At 40.9% G+C, this 21,276-nt stretch overlaps 1 protein-coding gene across 3 annotated transcripts in view; it reads right to left on the bottom strand.

Annotated features, from left to right (window-relative positions):
- Positions 1-21,276, bottom strand: part of LOC139757083 (scoloptoxin SSD14-like) — a 190,480-nt gene that overhangs the window by 59,172 nt on the left and 110,032 nt on the right. For all 3 annotated transcript variants that reach the window (XM_071677336.1, XM_071677183.1, XM_071677247.1), the window contains one exon: positions 15,005-15,199. In XM_071677336.1, the coding sequence (XP_071533437.1) occupies positions 15,005-15,199 (195 nt within the window). The remainder of the gene's footprint in view (positions 1-15,004; positions 15,200-21,276) is intronic.

Raw genomic sequence — 21,276 nt, 5'->3', positions numbered from 1 at the left:
AAAGAACTTGTAAGTAGTAGTAAGGCCAGGGCTCATGCCTTGGAAAAATCTGAAAATAAGGTTTATATTATCAAAATAACACCAAAATGTGATAAAATGAACAATGTTCATAATTGCAAACTCCCAAGTGGTCATTATATTATGCAAAATAACTATATTAGGTGACTGGAATATCAAGAGTTTCCAGCCATACAACATTAGAGCAGAAAGCTGAATGCTACAAAGTGTACTTCCTCGGGTGGACCTGGATGATAAAAAAGGAAGGTATAGAATAAGCAAATCAGCTATTTGAACAAATCAAAAGGCCACATAAATTTGTAAACAGAAGCAAATTACCTACATGTACTATTAAGGCTGATTTCTCATGTGCATTTGAATACCTCCTATGTGAAATTACCATGAATTATGAATTCCATAAAATTAGAAAATATCACCATAACCCTTTGTAATGCTTCTCTTGTCAAAAATCTGGCTACTTCAGAGTTCAAACTATAAGTCAAATGTTATGAAACATGCAATATGCCCTGGGAATCACAATACAAGGGATCATTCAGAGGGAGAAGTGGCAGTCATGTGTGCAAACTATTCAGGAATTCACCCATTTCATTTGTCCCAATTTTGTAACTACTAAAATAGATGATACTGTTAGTCAAAGACAAAACAATCTCATATGCTAAGGAAGTTAAATTAGTTAAATATGAAAGTGGGCCAAAGCAAAATCTCTGAACATGAGGATTGAAATAACCTGTCCCTCGTGAGAGTCACTATACTGCAAGACTAGGAAATTTAGAAAGTGACATAGATTCTAATGGGAGTAGGCCTATTGGTTGTGACGTCAAACTCACTGTTGATGTAACTAATTCTACTGGGCCCATTAGTTACTGCAACTATTCCAACTTCATGTGATCAAACTTACTGTAATAAACAAAATACCAGCAACAGGGCCTCTGAGAGGAATTCTATCAGGGTATGTATCCTGTTATTATCCACTATTTTATGCCACGAGCTGTAAGGCCAAAAAAGGTATGGAAGATGAAAGAGAGGGTAGAATGGAGAACCCAAAAGGAACAAATGATATTTTTATGATGAATTTCTGTGCATACTTGCTGCCTTTCATCTTTACCCAAGCCTAAATCCTATAGCCTAAACTGACTTATTTTGGGTAATCAAAGGCTACTATGCTAAGTAGCAAGGTAAAATAAATCTACTTCACTTGTGCTTTAAGAAAATTTTCACAATTTCTATTCAGTGTTCACTTATGTATTTCCATTCATTAGTGTCTACTTCATGTGTGCCTTATGAATATTTCAACTATGCAGGCTCACACAAAATGTGAATGCTAGCCTTCAATATATGCAAACATTTTCTGAGATACCACGAAATTCCTGGGCCCCCTTTTGAACCCCTGGGCCTGGGTGCTATGTACCCACTGCACCCCCTCCCCCTCCTCTCATTGGCCGTGGTCAGCAATGTAAAATTCCAAACAGCTACTGTGTTACTGACATCAGAAGAATTTGCAACATTCCTATTTAATAAAATACACAACAAAAACATGATATTGAAAATAAGATTAAAGAAATAGGTCGAAATCTAAACTCAATGCAAGAACAAAACTCCCACATAAAGGGTGATAGAAAATTGAGTTGAATCTAGAGGTGCCACATGTCCAGAATTAACCCATAAAGATTACTGGTAATACTAAGAAAGACTAAACCCCTTCAGAATGACTATGCAGCTCAATATAATGTTAAAGAATGCATGCTGTACCATTTGTAACTAAAAGGAGTTCAAAACAGATAAAACAAAGCCACAAATTGTAAGTATCATGGAAACCTGGTCAAAACCACAAGGTAAAATTCTATTCAAGGGGTTTTATTTAGGTAGTAGGCTGCTGACAGCAGCCACCCATGGAGATAATACCATTCTGACAAAGAAGTATTAGAGTGGTGCCCAGAACCGTCTTACATGCTAAGATTGCTGATCTTACTTTCTGTCTCATCATAACAGGACCACTAGGCAAATCCTGCCATCTTTTCCTTACAAGCACCATACACCTAAGCAAATCTCACTTATTTTCCTCATAAAAGAAAGAGACAGGAGGTCAAGAGAAAGGTGCAAGAGGTGAAAAAGAGGGCAAATGAGAGTTGGGGTGAGAGACTATCAGTAAATTTTAGGGAGAATAAAAAGATGTTCTGGAAGGAGGTAAATAGGGTGCGTAAGACAAGGGAGCAAATGGGAACTTCAGTGAAGGGCGTAAATGGGGAGGTGATAACAAGTAGCGGTGATGTGAGAAGGAGATGGAATGAGTATTTTGAAGGTTTGTTGAATGTGTCTGATGACAGAGTGGCAGATATAGGGTGTTTTGGTCGAGGTGGTGTGCAAAGTGAGAGGGTTAGGGAAAATGATTTGGTAAACAGAGAAGAGGTAGTAAAAGCTTTGCAGAAGATGAAAGCCGGCAAGGCAGCAGGTTTGGATGGTATTGCAGTAGAATTTATTAAAAAAGGGGGTGACTGTATTGTTGACTGGTTGGTAAGGTTATTTAATGTATGTATGACTCATGGTGAGGTGCCTGAGGATTGGCGGAATGCGTGCATAGTGCCATTGTACAAAGGCAAAGGGGATAAGAGTGAGTGCTCAAATTACAGAGGTATAAGTTTGTTGAGTATTCCTGGTAAATTATATGGGAGGGTATTGATTGAGAGGGTGAAGGCATGTACAGAGCATCAGATTGGGGAAGAGCAGTGCGGTTTCAGAAGTGGTAGAGGATGTGTGGATCAGGTGTTTGCTTTGAAGAATGTATGTGAGAAATACTTAGAAAAGCAAATGGATTTGTATGTAGCATTTATGGATCTGGAGAAGGCATATGATAGAGTTGATAGGGATGCTCTGTGGAAGGTATTAAGAATATATGGTATGGGAGGCAAGTTGTTGGAAGCAGTGAAAAGTTTTTATCGAGGATGTAAGGCATGTGTACGTGTAGGAAGAGAGGAAAGTGATTGGTTCTCAGTGAATGTAGGTTTGCGGCAGGGGTGTGTGATGTCTCCATGGTTGTTTAATTTGTTTATGGATGGGGTTGTAAGGGAGGTAAATGCAAGAGTCCTGGAAAGAGGGGCAAGTATGAAGTCTGTTGGGGATGAGAGAGCTTGGGAAGTGAGTCAGTTGCTGTTCGCTGATGATACAGCGCTGGTGGCTGATTCATGTGAGAAACTGCAGAAGCTGGTGACTGAGTTTGGTAAAGTGTGTGGAAGAAGAAAGTTGAGAGTAAATGTGAATAAGAGCAAGGTTATTAGGTACAGTAGGGGTGAGGGTCAAGTCAATTGGGAGGTGAGTTTGAATGGAGAAAAACTGGAGGAAGTGAAGTGTTTTAGATATCTGGGAGTGGATCTGTCAGCGGATGGAACCATGGAAGCGGAAGTGGATCATAGGGTGGGGGAGGGGGCGAAAATTTTGGGAGCCTTGAAAAATGTGTGGAAGTCGAGAACATTATCTCGGAAAGCAAAAATGGGTATGTTTGAGGGAATAGTGGTTCCAACAATGTTGTATGGTTGCGAGGCGTGGGCTATGGATAGAGTTGTGCGCAGGAGGATGGATGTGCTGGAAATGAGATGTTTGAGGACAATGTGTGGTGTGAGGTGGTTTGATCGAGTAAGTAACGTAAGGGTAAGAGAGATGTGTGGAAATAAAAAGAGCGTGGTTGAGAGAGCAGAAGAGGGTGTTTTGAAATGGTTTGGGCACATGGAGAGAATGAGTGAGGAGAGATTAACCAAGAGGATATATGTGTCGGAGGTGGAGGGAACGAGGAGAAGAGGGAGACCAAATTGGAGGTGGAAAGATGGAGTGAAAAAGATTTTGTGTGATCGGGGCCTGAACATGCAGGAGGGTGAAAGGAGGGCAAGAAATAGAGTGAATTGGAGTCATGTGGTATACAGGGGTTGACGTGCTGTCAGTGGATTGAAGCAAGGCATGTGAAGCGTCTGGGGTAAACCATGGAAAGCTGTGTAGGTATGTATATTTGCGTGTGTGGACGTGTGTATGTACATGTGTATGGGGGGGGGGCCATTTCTTTCGTCTGTTTCCTTGCGCTACCTCGCAAACGCGGGAGACAGCGACAAAGTATAAAAAAAAAAAAAAAAAAAAAAAAAAAAAAAAAAAATTCTCTTACCCTTTCTTGTCTGCACAATTGTTTTTTATGTGCTATCATGATAATATCCAACAAACCTATAGCCCCTAGTCCTCAGCATCACAGGAAGCTAAGAATCTCTGGGTTCCTGCCTGACTCAACTGCTAATGAGAGGGAGGGTTCAGGGAGAAATAGTATCGGCCGCTTCACAACCTTTCACACTCGGATCGACCTGCATCTTTTTCTATTCACTATACCAACATTCAGAGTCATTCTGATAATCTTTCTTCTGTTGAACACCATGTCTAGAATCTCTTTTAACATATTACTTCACTTTGAGACCCGTCTAATGATGTTCTTACTAGCCCTGTGCTCATATACAACTATAATCTTCACTCACAATTTCCAATTCAGAGGTCATATCTATGCTTATTCCAACATCAGCACACCACTGGCACACCTCAAGGACCATGAGACAGCAAACTTTGATGTGATCTGGCACAAAGTCAGTATCCAAACTAACACTATTTTCCTTTGTTTTCCCAAATGCTCTCCTAATTCTACAAATTTTATATCTTTCCTCAACTGTCTAAACTTCTTCCACGTGGTCACCACATCCTCCCACTTGCAAGGTGAGACCCTCTACCAAGGGGATTTCAATTTTTGTTAGTGGAAATGGTTAAACTCCTCCCATTCAGATTGTTACCATCACATTCTCCATTCTCAATGATCTGGAATGAACTATCACCCACTCCACTCACATTCCTTACCATTGAGACCACCCTCACAATATTCTGAATCTGTTTTTCACCTCTTATTCTTCAAGCTGTAGTCACCTCCCTTCCAGTTGCCCTTTCTAAATGTAAATATTGATGTCTCAACAAACTTCATTGGAATAATATATAGAAATTCTTTTCTGACTTTCCTTAGGTAAATTATTGTCTCTTATATGGTGATGCTTCTATTTCCTTCAAACACATATCAGAAGTTATTATTCCAGGAATGGAAGCATTTATCACCTCTTCCTCTACGACTACCACTTACTCCAGTCCATGGTAACCAATCCTGTTCTGAGGCCATTCAGACAAGGGATCAGGCATATCAGTTTTGGAAAAACTTTACTTACCCCAGCTTCTGTTCATTATCAATTATCATTACCTGCAATTACTGCAAGTACTTTTATCCCTGGGGATAGGGGAGAAAGAATACTTCCCAAGCATTCCTCACGTGTCGTAGAAGGCAACTAAAGGGGAGCGGAGGGCTAGAAACCCTCCCCTCCTTTTATTTTAACTTTCTAAAAGGGGAAACAGAAGAAGGAGTCACGCGGGGAGTGCTCATCCTCCCCGAAGGCTCAGACTGGGGTGTCTAAATGTGTGTGGATGTAACCAAGATGAGAAAAAAGGAGAGATAGGTACTATGTTTGAGGAAAGGAACCTGGATGTTTTGGCTCTGAGTGAAACGAAGCTCAAGGGTAAAGGGGAAGAGTGGTTTGGGAATGTCTTGGGAGTAAAGTCAGGGGTTAGTGAGAGGACAAGAGCTAGGGAAGGAGTAGCACTACCCATGAAACAGGAGTAGTGGGAGTATGTGATAGAGTGTAAAAAAGTAAATTCTAGATTGATACAGGTAAAACTGAAAGTTGATGGAGAGAGATGGGTGATTATTGGTGCATATGCACCTGGGCATGAGAAGAAAGATCATGAGAGGCAAGTGTTTTAAAAGGGAGCAGTTGAGTGAGTGTGTTAGTGGTTTTGATGCACAAGACCAGGTTCTGGAGATGGGTGATTTGAATGCAAAGGTGAGTAATGTGGCAGTTGAGGGAATAATTGATATACATGGGGTGTTCAGTGTTGTAAATGGAAATGGTGAAGAGCTTGTAGATTTATGTGCTAAAAAGGACTGGTGATTGGGTATATCTGGTTTAAAAAGAGAGATATACATAAGTATACGTGTGTAAGTAGGAGAGATGGCCAGAGAGTGTTATTGGATTACGTGTTAATTTGATAGGCGGGCGAAAGAGAGACTTAATGTGCTGAGAGGTGCAACTAGAGGGATGTCTGATCATTATCTTGTGGAGGCAAAGGTGAAGATTTGTAGAGGTGAAGAGAGTGGTGAGAGTAAGTGAGCTTAGGAAGGAGACTTGTGTGAGGAAGTACCAGGAGAGACTGAGTACAGAATGGAAAAAGGTGAGAGCAAAGGACATAGGGGGAGTGGGGGAGGAATGGGATGTATTTAGGGAAGCAGTGATGGCTTGCGCAAAAGATGCTTGTGGCATGAGAAGCGTGGGAGGTGGGCAGATTAGAAAGGGTAGTGAGTGGTGGGATGAAGAAGTAAGATTGTTAGTGAAAGAGAAGAGAGAGGCATTTGGACGATTTTTGCAGGGAAAAAATGTAATTGAGTGGGAGATGTATAAAAGAAAGAGGCAGGAGGTCAAGAGAAAGGTGCAAGAGGTGAAAAAGAGGGCAAATGAGAGTTGGGGTGAGAGAGTATCATTAAATTTTAGGGAGAATAAAAAGATGTTTTGGAAGGATGTAAATAAAGTGCGTAAGACAAGGGAGCAAATGGGAACTTCAGTGAAGGGGGCTAATGGGGAGGTGATAAAAAGTAGTGGTGATGTGAGAAGATGGAGTGAGTATTTTGGAGGTTTGTTGAATGTGTTTGATGATAGAGTGGCAGATATAGGGTGTTTTGGTCGAGGTGGTTTGCAAAGTAAGAGGGTTGGGGAAAATGATTTGGTAAACAGAGAAGTAGTAGTAAAAGCTTTGCGGAAGATGAAAGCCGGCAAGGCAGCGGGTTTGGATGGTACTGCAGTGGAATTTATCAAAAAAGGGGGTGACTGTATTGTTGACTGGTTGGTAAGGTTATTCAATGTATGTATGATTCATGGTGAGGTGCCTGAGGATTGGCGGAATGCTTGTATAGTGCTATTGTACAAAGGCAAAGGGGATAAGAGTGAGTGCTCAAATTACAGAGGTATAAGTTTGTTGAGCACTCCTGGGAAATTATATGGGAGGGTATTGATTGAGAGAGTGAAGGCATGTACAGAGCATCAGATTGGGGAAGAGCAGTGTGGTTTCAGAAGTGGTAGAGGATGTGTGGATCAGGTGTTTGCTTTGAAGAATGTATGCAAGAAATAGTTAGAAAAGCAAATGGATTTGTATATAGCATTTATGGATCTGGAGAAGTAATATGATAGAGTTGATAGAGATACTCTGTGGAAGTTATTAAGAATATATGGTGTGGGAGGCAAGTTGTTAGAAGCAGTGAAAAGTTTTTATCGAGGACGTAAGGCATGTGTACTTGTAGGAAGAGAGGAAAGTGATTGGTTCTCAGTGAATGTCAGTTTGCGGCAGGGGTGTGTGATGTCTCCATGGTTGTATAATTTGTTTATGGATGGGGTTGTTAGGGAGGTGAATGCAAGAGTTTTGGAAAGAGAGGCAAGTATGCAGTCTGTTGTGGATCAGAGAGCTTGGGAAGCGAGTCATTGTTGTTTGCTGATGATATAGTGCTGGTGGCTGATTCATGAGAAACTGCAGAAGCTGGTGACTGAGTTTGGTAAAGTGTGCGAAAGAAGAAAGTTGAGAGTAAATGTGAATAAGAGCAAGGTTATTAGGTACAGTAGGTTGAGGGTCAAGTCAATTGGGAGGTAAGTTTCAATGGAGAAAAACTGGAGGAAGCGAAGTGTTTTAGATATCTGGGAGTGGATTTGGCAGCGGATGGAACCATGGAAGCAGAAGTGAATCATAGGGTGGGGGAGGGGGCGAAAGTTCTGGGAGCCTTGAAGAATGTGTGGAAGTTGAGAACATTATCTCAGAAAGCAAAAATGGGTATATTTGAAGGAATAGTGTTCCAACAATGTTGTATGGTTGCGAGGCGTAGAGTTGTGCGCAGGAGGGTGGATGTGCTGGAAATGAGATGTTTGAGGACAATATGTGGCGAGAGGTGGTTTGATCGAGTAAGTAATGTAAGGGTAAGAGAGATGTGTGGCAATAAAAAGAGTGTGGTTGAGAGAGCAAAAGAGGGTGTTTTGAAATGGTTTGGGCACATGGAGAGAATGAGTGATGAAAGATTGACCAAGAGGATATATGTGTCAGAGGTGGAGGGAACAAGGAGAAGTGGGAGACCAAATTGGAGGTGGAAAGATAGGGTGAAAAAGATTTTTAGTGATCGGGGCCTGAACATGGAGGAGGGTGAAAGGTGTGCAAGGAATAGAGTGAATTGGAACGATGTGGTATACCAGGGTCGACGTGCTGTCAATGGGTTGAACCAGGGCATGTGAAGCGTCTGGGGTAAACCATGGAAAGTTCTGTGGGGCCTGGATGTGGAAAGGGAGCTGTGGTTTCAGGTGCATTATTACATGACAGCTAGAGACTGAGTGTGAACGAATGGGGCCTTTGTTGTCTTTTCCTAGCACTACCTCGTACACATGAGGGGGGAGGGGGTTGTTATTCCATGTGTGGCGAGGTGGCGATGGAAATGAATAAAGGCAGACAGTATGAATCATGTACATGTGTATATATGTATATATCTGTGTCTGTGTATATATATGTATACATTGAGATGCATAGGTATGTATATTTGCGTGCGTGGACGTGTATGTATATACATGTGTATGTGGGTGGGTTGGGCCATTCTTTCATCTGTTTCCTTGCGCTACCTCGCTAACGCAGGAGACAGCAACAAAGCAAAATAAATAAATAAATAAATACTTTATCCATAAGGTAAAGAGTTGCTTTATTCAAAAGAAGTGCAATAACCTCTCCTCTTCATCCACTGATTTTCCGTTTCCTTTACTTTTCTGCTCTAATGGTACTAATGCTGTCTCTCCTGTAGACAAAGCAAATCTCTTTGTTTGTTGTTCCTCCCCTAACTGTACTATGGATGACTCTAACATTCCTTTTCCCCCTTGTGTTCCTCTCACTAATCCTATGCCCCTCCCTGAAGTTTCTTTTCAAAGCATCCAAAAAGCACTTCTCTCTCTTGACACAGGCAAGGCTTATAGACCTGATGGCATCCATTCTTATGTACTGAGAGAGTGAGCCTATGAACAAGTGTTTGTGCTTCCTTATCTCCTCTGTTTCTGTATAAAAACCAGAACTTTCCTTTCTTTTTAAAGCATGTGTTGATACATCCCACCCCTGAGTATGGTGAAAGTTCTAATGCCTCTAATCATCATCCTGTTACTTTGACACCTTCTATTTCTAAAGTCTTTGAATCCCTCCTCATCTCCCATGCGCTCAGAGATCTTGAATTTAAAAGACCTCTCTGATCACCAGTATGGCTTCCATAAGGCACGATCTAATAGTGATATTCTTTCCTATTTCACAAATGTCTGGTCATCATCCCTGAAAGATTTTGGGTAATACTATGTAGGTGCACTTGATGTATCCAAAGCTTTTGACAAGATGTGGCATTGGAGTCTCATCTCCATGCTCCCCTCTTTTGTCTTCCCTCCCTCAATTTGCTCCCTTATATCCAGCTTCTTGGGCAATATATTTCCATAGTTGTTGATGGATCTGCCCTACCCCATCCTCTCCATCAATAGCAGTGTCTCTCAAAGTTATGTTCTGTCTCCTATACACTCTCTCCTTTTTATCAGCAATTTTCTTTACAAACAACAAATACACTCATATGATGACAACATGACACCATTTCTTCTCATTCTCAAATCTGCTCCTTCTCTCACGCAATTTGCACCTCACTTGGACAGAACTTCCTCGATAAACTCAAACTTTGAGAGGATATTTCAGTGGGGAAGACAAAATCTGGTTTAGTATAAAGCCACCATCTCTCAATCAAGAATTCCTCACAAATTTCCTCTCTCCTTTGATGGATCTGTAATCCCACCTTTTGACTCAATGAACATTGTTGGTATTACTATAATAACCATACTATCATAGATACAGAAACAGTTAAGTCTCCCTCTAAGAAACTGGGAATCCTATTTACATGTCACAATTTCTTTTCATCTAAACAGTTGCTCCATTTATACAAAAGACTGATATGTCCTTGAACTGTACGGAGTACTGCTCTCACATTTAGGATGGTTCTAGCTCTGCAATCTTATTTGACAGAGTTGACTTGAGAGCAGTCTAATTTATCAACTCTCCCTGGTTAACCTCAAAACTTGACCCACTTGCCCTAAGCCACATTGTTGTTTCGCTTTCCTTTTTCTATAGGTATTACTTTGCTTTTTGCTCCCTACAAATGGCTGCTTGTGTGCCCCTACCACTAGCTTGACTCAGCAATACTCAGCCAACTGCTGCATCATAAAAGTACTATTTGGCTGTCGGCAATTCAAGGGTGGGTCATTTTGATAACTGTTTCTATCCTTTCATCTCAAAGCATTTGACCTCTCTTCCTTCTTCTGTCTTTTCCAATCAAAATAATTTGGCACTTTTTTAAAAACAGGTTTTTCACTTCCTTCAAACTTCGTAAATACTTTTCCTCATCTCTTCTTTTTCCCCTTTCATCAACCTCTTTAATGAAGGCCTAACTTTCATGTGGACTTTTGTAGTCTTTAACTTAAAAAAAAAAAATGCTTAGACAAGAAAGGAATAGGGAGAGAGAAGTACTTGCTATATTAGGTAGAAGAACATTTAGCATGAAACATCTTTCATTCAGTCTACATGATATTACGAAACTTGAACTCTTGGATACATCATTTATATTATGTACATTTCATAACAAATCATTAAGCATTCTGTTATTTCACAGGCCACCTAGTAATTTCAGCTAAGGGGCATTAGAGCACTATATATCTGATGGATAAGGGAAAATAATCATATGTGTTCAAGACTTCAACAGCAGACATTACCTTCAGGATTCCTGTGACAGTAACTCTGCTGGCTTTAACTTCAATTATTTCATTAGTTTGTCACTATGTTCTTATTACTAACTCTCCCTGATCTGTGCACAGGTTTGACCATAAAAATAATCTACTAAAGATCTTTTCACAAGAAATAGCTAATTGGTACCGTGACACAAGTATCAGTGGGCCTTGAAGTGGGCAATAGTGATCATCGTCCAACTTACATATTTGTTATCAAAAGGGCCATTTGGTTGGAATCACATTTGCTCCAGAGGGAAATAGAAAACAGATATAAAGCAGTAGTCTCAGAGGATAGAAAATGTAAAATTTATGTCAATAACCAATAAACATAACTTGTAATGTGAGGAAATTAGTGATATTCTAATTGAAAGCAAAAGCACCAAAGTAGGCAATAGTTGGTAGGCAGCCAATAACCTAGGAGGAAAATTACCAGTAATACCTATCTTTCTCTCTGCCTCACCTACACATAGACTACTGCATTCTGTCCACAAACATACAATCTTTCCTTAACTCACTTGACTCACAGAGCTCATTCATCATAACTCTAGATTTTCCTGCAATGAGCATGTGCTAGCCCTGCCTTTTGGCAAAATGGTAAGAGCAGTAGTTAGAAATGGTAGGCAGGAACATTTAGGCAGGAGCATTAAGTAGAAAGAAAGATTAGGTAGAAGTAGTAGATAGGAGCATTAGGTAAAAGTAGTTGGTAGGAACATTTGGTAGGAGCCTCTGCAAACACTGCATTAGAGTTACCCTCTAATAGGAGCCTGTTAAGGGTGAGGCACTAAAGGAGACTCTATTGCCATTGCCACCCCCCTTGAGGGAACAGGTGTCAGAGATATTTTATTTATTTATCTATTTTGCTTTGTCACTGTCTCCCGCGTTTGCGAGGTAGCGCAGGGAAACAGACGAAAGAAATGGCCCAACCCACCCCCATACACATGTATATACATACACGTCCACACACACAAATATACATACAATTCACACTGTCTGCCTTTATTCATTTCCATCGCCACCTCGCCACACATGGACTACCAACCCCCTCCCCCCTCATGTGTGCGAGGTAGCACTAGGAAAAGACAACAAAGGCCATTTCGTTCACACTCAGTCTCTAGCTGTCATGCAATAATGCCCGAAACCACAGCTCCCTTTCCACATCCAGGACCCACACAACTTTCCATGGTTTACCCCAGATGCTTCACATGCCCTGATTCAATCCACTGACAGCACGTCAACCCCGGTATACCACATCGATCTAATTCACTCTATTCCTTGCCCACCTTTCACCCTCCTGCATGTTCAGGCCCCGATCACTCAAAATCTTTTTCACTCTATCTTTCCACCTCCAATTTGGTCTCCCACTTCTCCTCGTTCCCTCCACCTCCGACACATATATCCTCTTGGTCAATCTTTCCTCACTCATTCTCTCCATGTGCCCAAACCATTTCAAAACACCCTCTTCTGCTCTCTCAACCACGCTCTTTTTATTTCCACACATCTCTCTTACCCTTACATTACTTACTCGATCAAACCACCTCACACCACACATTGTCCTCAAACATCTCATTTCCAGCACATCCACCCTTATCCGCACAACTCTATCCATAGCCCACGCCTCGCAACCATACAACATTGTTGGAACCACTATTCCTTCAAACATACCCATTTTTGCTTTCCGAGATAATGTTCTCGACTTCCAAACATTCTTCAGTGCTCCTAGGATTTTCGCCCCCTCCCCCACCCTATGATTCACTTCCGCTTCCATGGTTCCATCCACTGCCAGATCCAATCCCAGATATCTAAAACACTTCACTTCCTCCAGTTTTTCTCCATTCAAACTTACCTCCCAACTGACTTGACCCTCAACCCAACTGTACCTAATAACCTTGCTCTTATTCACATTTACTCTTAACTTTCTTCTTTCACACACTTTACCAAACTCAGTCACCAGCTTCTGCAGTTTCTCACATGAATCAGCCACCAGCGCTGTATCATCAGTGAACAACAACTGACTCACTTCCCAAGCTCTCTCATCCACAACAGACTTCATACTTGCCCCTCTTTCCAAAACTCTTGCATTCACCTCCCTAACAACCCCATCCATAAACAAATTAAACAACCATGGAGACATCACACACCCCTGCCGCAAATATATATATACAATAAATAAATATAGATAATTAGATACAGATAAACAGATAGATACCACCAAAGTTTTCAAACATACAAAGATTATATATTCCCCCACATTTTTGGTCCCATGGGGGAATGAGAAATGCTCACTAGTTAGAGAGGTAGAGAAGATAGGCAACGAGAACATTAAGAAGACACTATTGTGTTGAAAACATATGTGTACCAGCCATGAAGTATGTGGTTGAAAGTAAAAAGAAAAAAATATTGACATGATTTTTCTTTACAAATAGAATCTTAAAACCCAATGGAAAACTTTTAATAGTATTCAAGGAAGGGAATTTTTACTCATCTCCCAAGTTACCCTTACATCTCAAGACACAGCTAATATAATGAATGATTATCAAGACATCATTTTAGAATGAATAGTACATTTTGAGAATAAGCAAAGGCTCCTTAAAAAGGTTTCTTCTGCCGTCCAAGACAGAGGTAATGACTATAATATTAAATCTAACAGTCAAGAACTCAAAAACACACTGGTAACTTTGCCCAAACAGGTAAAGATGACATCCCTAATAAAGTCTTGACTCAATTCCTAATGGATGGCAAGATGTTTCTTTTGCATTTGGCCAACCAAAGCTGGCTAGAAAAATATGACCTCCTTTTAAAATTCTTGAAGCATGGTAAAGATTCCTCACAGCCAAATTCCTACAGACCTATCTCCTTGCTTCCAAATATTGGAAAAGTAAATGAAAAAAACGGTGTACAATGGACTCTATTAGTACATTGAAACAATATAATATATTTACCCCCTTATTAGGAAGGTTTTAAATAACAAAGATCAACTGTTGACCAATTACTTAAGAGTGGAGTATTACAGACAATGTGGAGTAAAAGAGAAAAAAATAAATGGTTGTAGCTGCAATTCGGAAATCTCTACAGCTTGTGACGAGAGTGGTCCATATAGCAATGCTTGTCAAAACTAGGTAGGATATGTGCTAGGGGAATCATGCTAAGGTGGTTAAGATTACTTTCAAATGGTAGAATATTCTATGTATTCTAAACAGAAAAAGCTGCCATAGAAAATGAATACTGAATCACAAATCTCACAAGGGGCCATTGTGAGCCCATTACAATTGCCAATATTCATGGCAGATATACCATAGCCAATAATGAATAAAATACTATGCACATGCAGATGATATATACTTTCATGCAATGATTAGAATATAGCCTTACTACAAATGCACACTGCTACTGATCTCTCATTTTTGTGCTCATAAATGGGACACAAATAATACCAAAAAATCCTGTTCCCAGTACTCTACCAGAAAATTGTCTTTGATACATCCCATTCCTGAGGATCCCCATAAATTTACATGGCTAGGTTCTTTAAGAGTTAAATGTGAAAAGCTACTTCAATCTATGAAGGAGGCTAATGAACAAATCTCCTTTTACCTTCCCACTCCTCTTTCCCCACTTGAATCTTTCATACTTTCTGAGGGGTAGTCTGGGGTTTAGCAGAACTGTTTGCTAAATCCAGATGTCAACTCATGATGCAAGCCTTGTTCCTAGAGAGGAGACAATGGAGATCCTGTCCTTAGGGACACATGGTAGGATTACCCATGGGTTATACTGGAAAATTAGCTCATTATTCCTGAGATGAGAATAACTCATTTCGCAAATTTCCTAATCTCTGAAGCAAAGCATTGGAACAACTTTTAGCAAGTTGGAAATTCCTTATATAAAGCATTAATAAAACTAGTAGTGTTCTTTCTGAACCTAAGCCTTCACGAACTTTCATTTTACAAATTCCCAAAGCAAAGTGTTCAGTCAACGGAAAATCTATAATAATGGCTCAGAGATATCATCATCATGAGTCATGGATACCATCACTATAACTAATGGATATCGTCATTACTTACTTGTAGTTTCTGAGATCTTCTGCCGTGATGATACCCTTGAAGCTCTGGATGTCTTCAGCTAGTTTATCAGCCAATTGACCTGTGTAAAGGGCATCTGGATCATCTTGAATTATTCGCAGAGTCTTTGCTAGCTGGGGTCTCTTCAGGATATCACCCTCTTTATAAACAGTACCAGTATCCGGGTTGATGAATACACTAACGAAAAAAGAACACTGTGATAAAGGTACCTGAAAGTTTACCAATCAAGACAACTTCCTATGATCAACAAATCATTGATACATGATTATCTGAGTACCTCTAAAATTCTCATCTTATTTTCTTAACTAGGCATTCTATCATTCCTCATGTGTATCATCTAGCCTAAATATCATCAACAATCTAATTTTTTCATATCCATTTTTCTTAAAATTCCCTCTGGTACTTCATGCCTCTAACTTTATGTAAATGTTGTTGTTTCCTGCTGTTAAATATTGTCTGGCATATCTCATTACTTTTTAAAGTCAGCTAATCAGACTGATGATACACTCATACTCTAATTTTGATCTAACATATGATGCCAATGATTTTCAGGACACCATATCTAAGTATCTGATGGAAATCTTTTTTTGTTATGATTATTGCTAGATTTACAAATACGTGTACGTGTAGGAAGAGAGGAAAGTGATTGGTTCTCAGTGAATGTAGGTTTGCGGCAGGGGTGTGTGATGTCTCCATGGTTGTTTAATTTGTTTATGGATGGGGTTGTTAGGGAGGTGAATGCAAGAGTTTTGGAAAGAGGGGCAAGTATGAAGTCAGTTGTGGATGAGAGAGCTTGGGAAGTGAGTCAGTTGTTGTTCGCTGATGATACAGCGCTGGTGGCTGATTCATGTGAGAAACTGCAGAAGCTGGTGACTGAGTTTGGTAAAGTATGTGAAAGAAGAAAGTTAAGAGTAAATGTGAATAAGAGCAAGGTTATTAGGTACAGTAGGGTTGAGGGTCAAGTCAATTGGGAGGTAAGTTTGAATGGAGCAAAACTGGAGGAAGTAAAGTGCTTTAGATATCTGGGATTGGATCTGGCAGCAGATGGAACCATGGAAGCGGAAGTGGATCATAGGGTGGGGGAGGGGGCGAAAATCCTGGGAGACTTGAAAAATGTGTGGAAGTCGAGAACATTATCTCGGAAAGCAAAAATGGGTATGTTTGAAGGAATAGTGGTTCCAACAATGTTGTATGGTTGCGAGGCGTGGGCTATGGATAGAGTTGTGCGGATGAGGGTGGATGTGCTGGAAATGAGATGTTTGAGGACAATGTGTGGTATGAGGTGGTTTGATCGAGTAAGTAACGTAAGGGTAAGAGAGATGTGTGGAAATAAAAAGAGCGTGGTTGAGAGAGCAGAAGAGGGTGTTTTGAAATGGTTTGGGCACATGGAGAGAATGAGTGAGGAAAGATTGACCAAGAGGATATATGTGTCGGAGGTGGAGGGAACGAGGAGAAGTGGGAGACCAAATTGGAGGTGGAAAGATGGAGTGAAAAAGATATAGTGTGATCGGGGCCTGAACATGCAGGAGGGTGAAAGGAGGGCAAGGAATAGAGTGAATTGGATCGATGTGGTATAGCGGGGTTGACGTGCTGTCAGTGGATTGAATCAGGACATGTGAAGTGTCTGGGGTAGACCATGGAAAGCTGTGTAGGTATGTATATTTGCATGTGTGGACGTGTATGTATATACATGTGTATGGGGGTGGGTTGGGCCATTTCTTTCGTCTGTTTCCTTGCGCTACCTCGCAAACGCGGGAGACATCGGCAAAGAAAAAAAGAAAAGAAAAAAAAAAACTTTATCATATTCATTTATTACACTTTGTAATTGTCTCCCATGTTAACAAGGTAGCACAAAGAAACAGATGAAAAAATGGCCCAACCCACCCACATAAACATGCATATACATACACGTCCACACACGCACATATAAATACCTATACATTCCAATGTATACATATATACACATACAAATACATACATACACACACATGCACATAATTCATACTTGCTGCCTTTACACATTCCCGTCGCCACCCCGCCAAACATGAAATGACAAACCCCTCCCCAAGCACGTGCAAGAGGTAGCACGAGAAAAAGACAACAAAGGCCACATTCATTCACACTCAGTCTCTAGCTGTCATGTATAATGCACCGAAACCACAGCTCCCTTTCCACATCTAGGCCCCACAGAACTTTCCATGGTTTACCCCAGACGCTTCACATGCCTAGTACAATCCACTGACAGCATGTCGACCCCGGTATACCACACTCTTCCAATTCACTCTATTCCTTATATGCCTTTCACCCTCCTGCATATTCAGGCCCCGATCGCTCAAAATCGTTTTCACTCCATCTTTCCACCTCCAATTTGGTCTCCCACTTCTCCTCGTTCCCTCCACCTCTAATACATATATCCTCTTGGTCAATCTTTCCTCACCCATTCTCTCCATGTGACCAAACCATTTCAAAACACCCTCTTCTGCTCTCTCAACCACACTCTTTTTATTACCACGCATCTCTCTTACCCTTTCATTACTTACTCGATCAAACCACCTCACACCACATATTGTCCTCAAACATTTCATTTCCAGCACATCCACCCTCCTGCGCACAACTCTATCAATAGCCCACGTCTCGCAACCATATAACATTGTTGGAAACATTATTCCTTCAAACATAACCATTTTTGCCTTCCAAGATAACGTTCTCGACTTCCACACATTTTTCAAAGCTCCCAGAACTTACGCCCCCTCCCCCACCCTATGATTCACTTCCACTTCCATGGTTCCATCTGCTGCCAAATCTGCTCCCAGATATCTAAAACACTTCATTCTCTCCAGTTTTTCTCCATTCAAACTTACCTCCCAATTGACTTGTCCTTCTGTACCTAATAGCCTTGCTATTATTCACATTTCCTCTCAGCTTTCTTCTTTCACACACTTTACCAAACTCAGTCACCAGCTTCTGCAGTTTCTCATGCAAATCAGCCACCAGCACTGTATCATCAGCAAACAACATCTGACTCACTTCCCAAGCTCTCTCATCCACAACAGACTGCATACTTGCCCCTCTTTTCAAGACTCTTGCATTCACCTCCCTAACAACCCCATCCATAAACAAATTAAACAACCATGGGGACATCACGCACCTCTGCCGGAAACCAACATTCACTGAGGACCAATCACTTTCCTCTCTTCCTACTCGTACACATGCCTTACATCCTCGATAAAAACTTTTCACTGCTTCTAACAACTTGACTCCCACACCATATATTCTTAATACCTTCCACAGAGCATTTCTATCAACTCTATCATATGCCCTCTCCAGATCCATAAATGCTACAGACAAATCCATTTGCTTTCCTAAGCATTTCTCACATATATTTTTCAAAGCAAACAGCTGATCCACACATCTTCTACCACTTCTGAAACCACACTGCTCTTCCCCAATCTGATGCTCTGCACATGCCTTTACCCTCTCAATCAATATCCTCCCATATAATTTCCCAGGAATACTCAACAAACTTATACCTCTGTAATTTGAACACTCACCTTTATCCTCTTTGCCTTTGTACAATGGCACTATGAATGCATTCTGCCAATCCTCAGGTACTTCACCATGAGCCATAATAATAATGATAATTATCCCTGGGGATAGGGGAGAAAGAATACTTCCCACGCAAGGCAGCGGGTTTGGATGGTATTGCAGTGGAATTTATTAAAAAAGGGGGTGACTGTATTGTTGACTGGTTGGTAAGGTTATTTAATGTATGTGTGACTCATGGTGAGGTGCCTGAGGACTGGCGGAATGGTTGCATAGTGCCATTATACAAAGGCAAAGGGGATAAGAGTGAGTGCTCAAATTACAGAGGTATAAGTTTGTTGAGTATTCCTGGGAAATTATATGAGAGGGTATTGATTGAGAGGGTGAAGGCATGTACAGAGCATCAGATTGGGGAAGAGCAATGTGGTTTCAGAAGTGGTAGAGGATGTGTGGATGAGGTGTTTGCTTTCAAGAATGTATGTGAGAAATACTTAAAAAACAAATAGATTTGTATGTAGCATTTGTGGATCTGGAGAAGGCAAGTGATAGAACTGATAGAGATGCTCTGTAGAATGTATAAAGAGTATATGGTGTGGGAGGCAAGTTGCTAGAAGCAATGTTTTTATCAAGGATGTAAGGCATGTGTACGAGTAGGAAGAGAGGAAAGTGACTGGTTCTCAGTGAATGTCAGTTAATGGCAGGGGTGTGTGATGTCTCCATGGTTGTTTAATTGTTTAATCTGTTTATGGATGGGGTTGTTAGGGAGGTAAATGCAAGAGTTTTGGAGATAGGGGCAAGTATGCAGTCTGTTGTAGATGAGAGGGCTTGCGAAGTGAGTCAGCTGTTGTTCGTTGATGATACAGCGCTGGTGACTGATTCAGGTGAGAAACTGCGGAAGTTGGTAACTGAGCTTCGTAAAGTGTGTGAAAGAAGAAAGCTGAGAGGAAATGTGAATAAGAGCAAGGTTATTAAGTACAGTAGGGTTAAGGGACAAGTCAATTGGGAGGTAAGTTTGAATGGAGAAAAACTGGAGGAAGAAGTGTTTACCTATCTGGGAGTGGATTTAACAGCGGACAGAACCATGGAAGTGGAAGTGAGTCACAGGGTGGGGGAGGGAGCGAAGGTTCTGGGAGTGTTGAACAATGTGTGAATGGTGAGAACATTATCTTGGAGAGCAAAAATGGGTATGTTTGAAGGAATAGTGATTCTAACAATGTTATATGATTGCCAGGTGTGGGCTATACATAAGGTTGTGTGGAGGAGGGTGGATGTGTTGGAAATGAGATGTTTGAAGACAATTTGTGGTGTGAGGTGGTTTGATTGAGTAAGTAATGAAAGGGTAAGAGAGATGTGCGGTAATAAAATGAGTGTGGTTGAGAGAACAGAAGAGGGTGTATTGAAATGGTTTGGTTACATGGAGAGAATGAGTGAGGGAAGATTGACAAAGAGGATATATGTGTCAGAGGTGGAGGGAACGAGAGGAGGAAGACCAAATTGGAGGGGGAAGGATGGAGTGAAAAAGATTTTGAGCGATCAGGGCCTGAACATGCAGGAGGGTGAAAAGCGTGCAGGAATAGAGTGAATTGGAATGACGTGGTATACCAGGGTCAACTTGCTGTCAATGGATTGAACCAGGGTATGTGAAGTGTCTGAGGTAAACCATGAAAAGTTTTCTGGGGCCTAGATGTGGAAAGGGAGCTGTGGTTTCGATGCATTACACCTGGCAGCTAAGAGACTGAGTGTGAATGAATGTGGCCTTTGCTGTCTTTTCCTAATGCTACCTCGTGCGTGTGCAGGTGGGAGTGGGTGCCATTTCATGTGTGGTGGGGTGGCGACAGGCATGGCTGGGGGCAGCAAGTATGAATATGTACATGTGTATATATGTATTTGTCTGTATATGTATATGTATGTATACAATGAAATGTATAGGTATGTATTTGTGCGTGTGTGGGCATGTATGTATATACATGTGTATGTGGGTGGGTTGGGCTATTCTTTCTTCTGTTTCCTTGCGCTGCCTCGCTAATGCAGGAGACAGCAACAAAGCATAATAAAGAAAAAAAACTATCATTACTATTAGTATATCATTATTACTATTATTATCATTATCATTATTATCATTATTATAACAATTATTATTATTATCATCATTATTATTATTATTATCATTCATATATTTACTTATTCCACTTTGTCGCTGTCTCCCGCGTTAGCGAGGTAGCGCAAGGAAACAGACGAAAGAAATGGCCCAAAGCACCCACATACACATGTATATACATACACGTCCACACATGCATATATACATACCTATACATCTCAACGTATACATATATACTATACACACACAGACATATACATATATACACATGTACATAATTCACACCGTTTGCCTTTATTCATTCCCATCACCACCCCACCACACATGAAATAACAACCCCCTCCCCCCCAATGTGTGTGAGGTAGTGCTAGGAAAAGACAACAAAGGCCACATTCGTTCACACTCAGTCTCTAGCTGTCATGTAATAATGCACCGAAACCTCAGCTCCCTTTCCACATCCAGGCCCCACACAACTTTCCATGGTTTACTCCAGACGCTTCACATGCCCTGGTTCAATCCATTGACAGCACGTCGACCCCGGTATACCACATCGTTCCAATTAACTCTTTTCCTTGCATGCCTTTCACCCTCCTACATGTTCAGGCCCCGATCA

Source organism: Panulirus ornatus, chromosome 1 (genome assembly GCF_036320965.1).
Source record: "Panulirus ornatus isolate Po-2019 chromosome 1, ASM3632096v1, whole genome shotgun sequence".
NCBI lineage: Eukaryota > Metazoa > Arthropoda > Malacostraca > Decapoda > Palinuridae > Panulirus > Panulirus ornatus.
The sequence above is the reverse complement of the archived record's forward strand: the minus strand, read 5'-3'. Positions and strand labels throughout refer to the sequence as shown.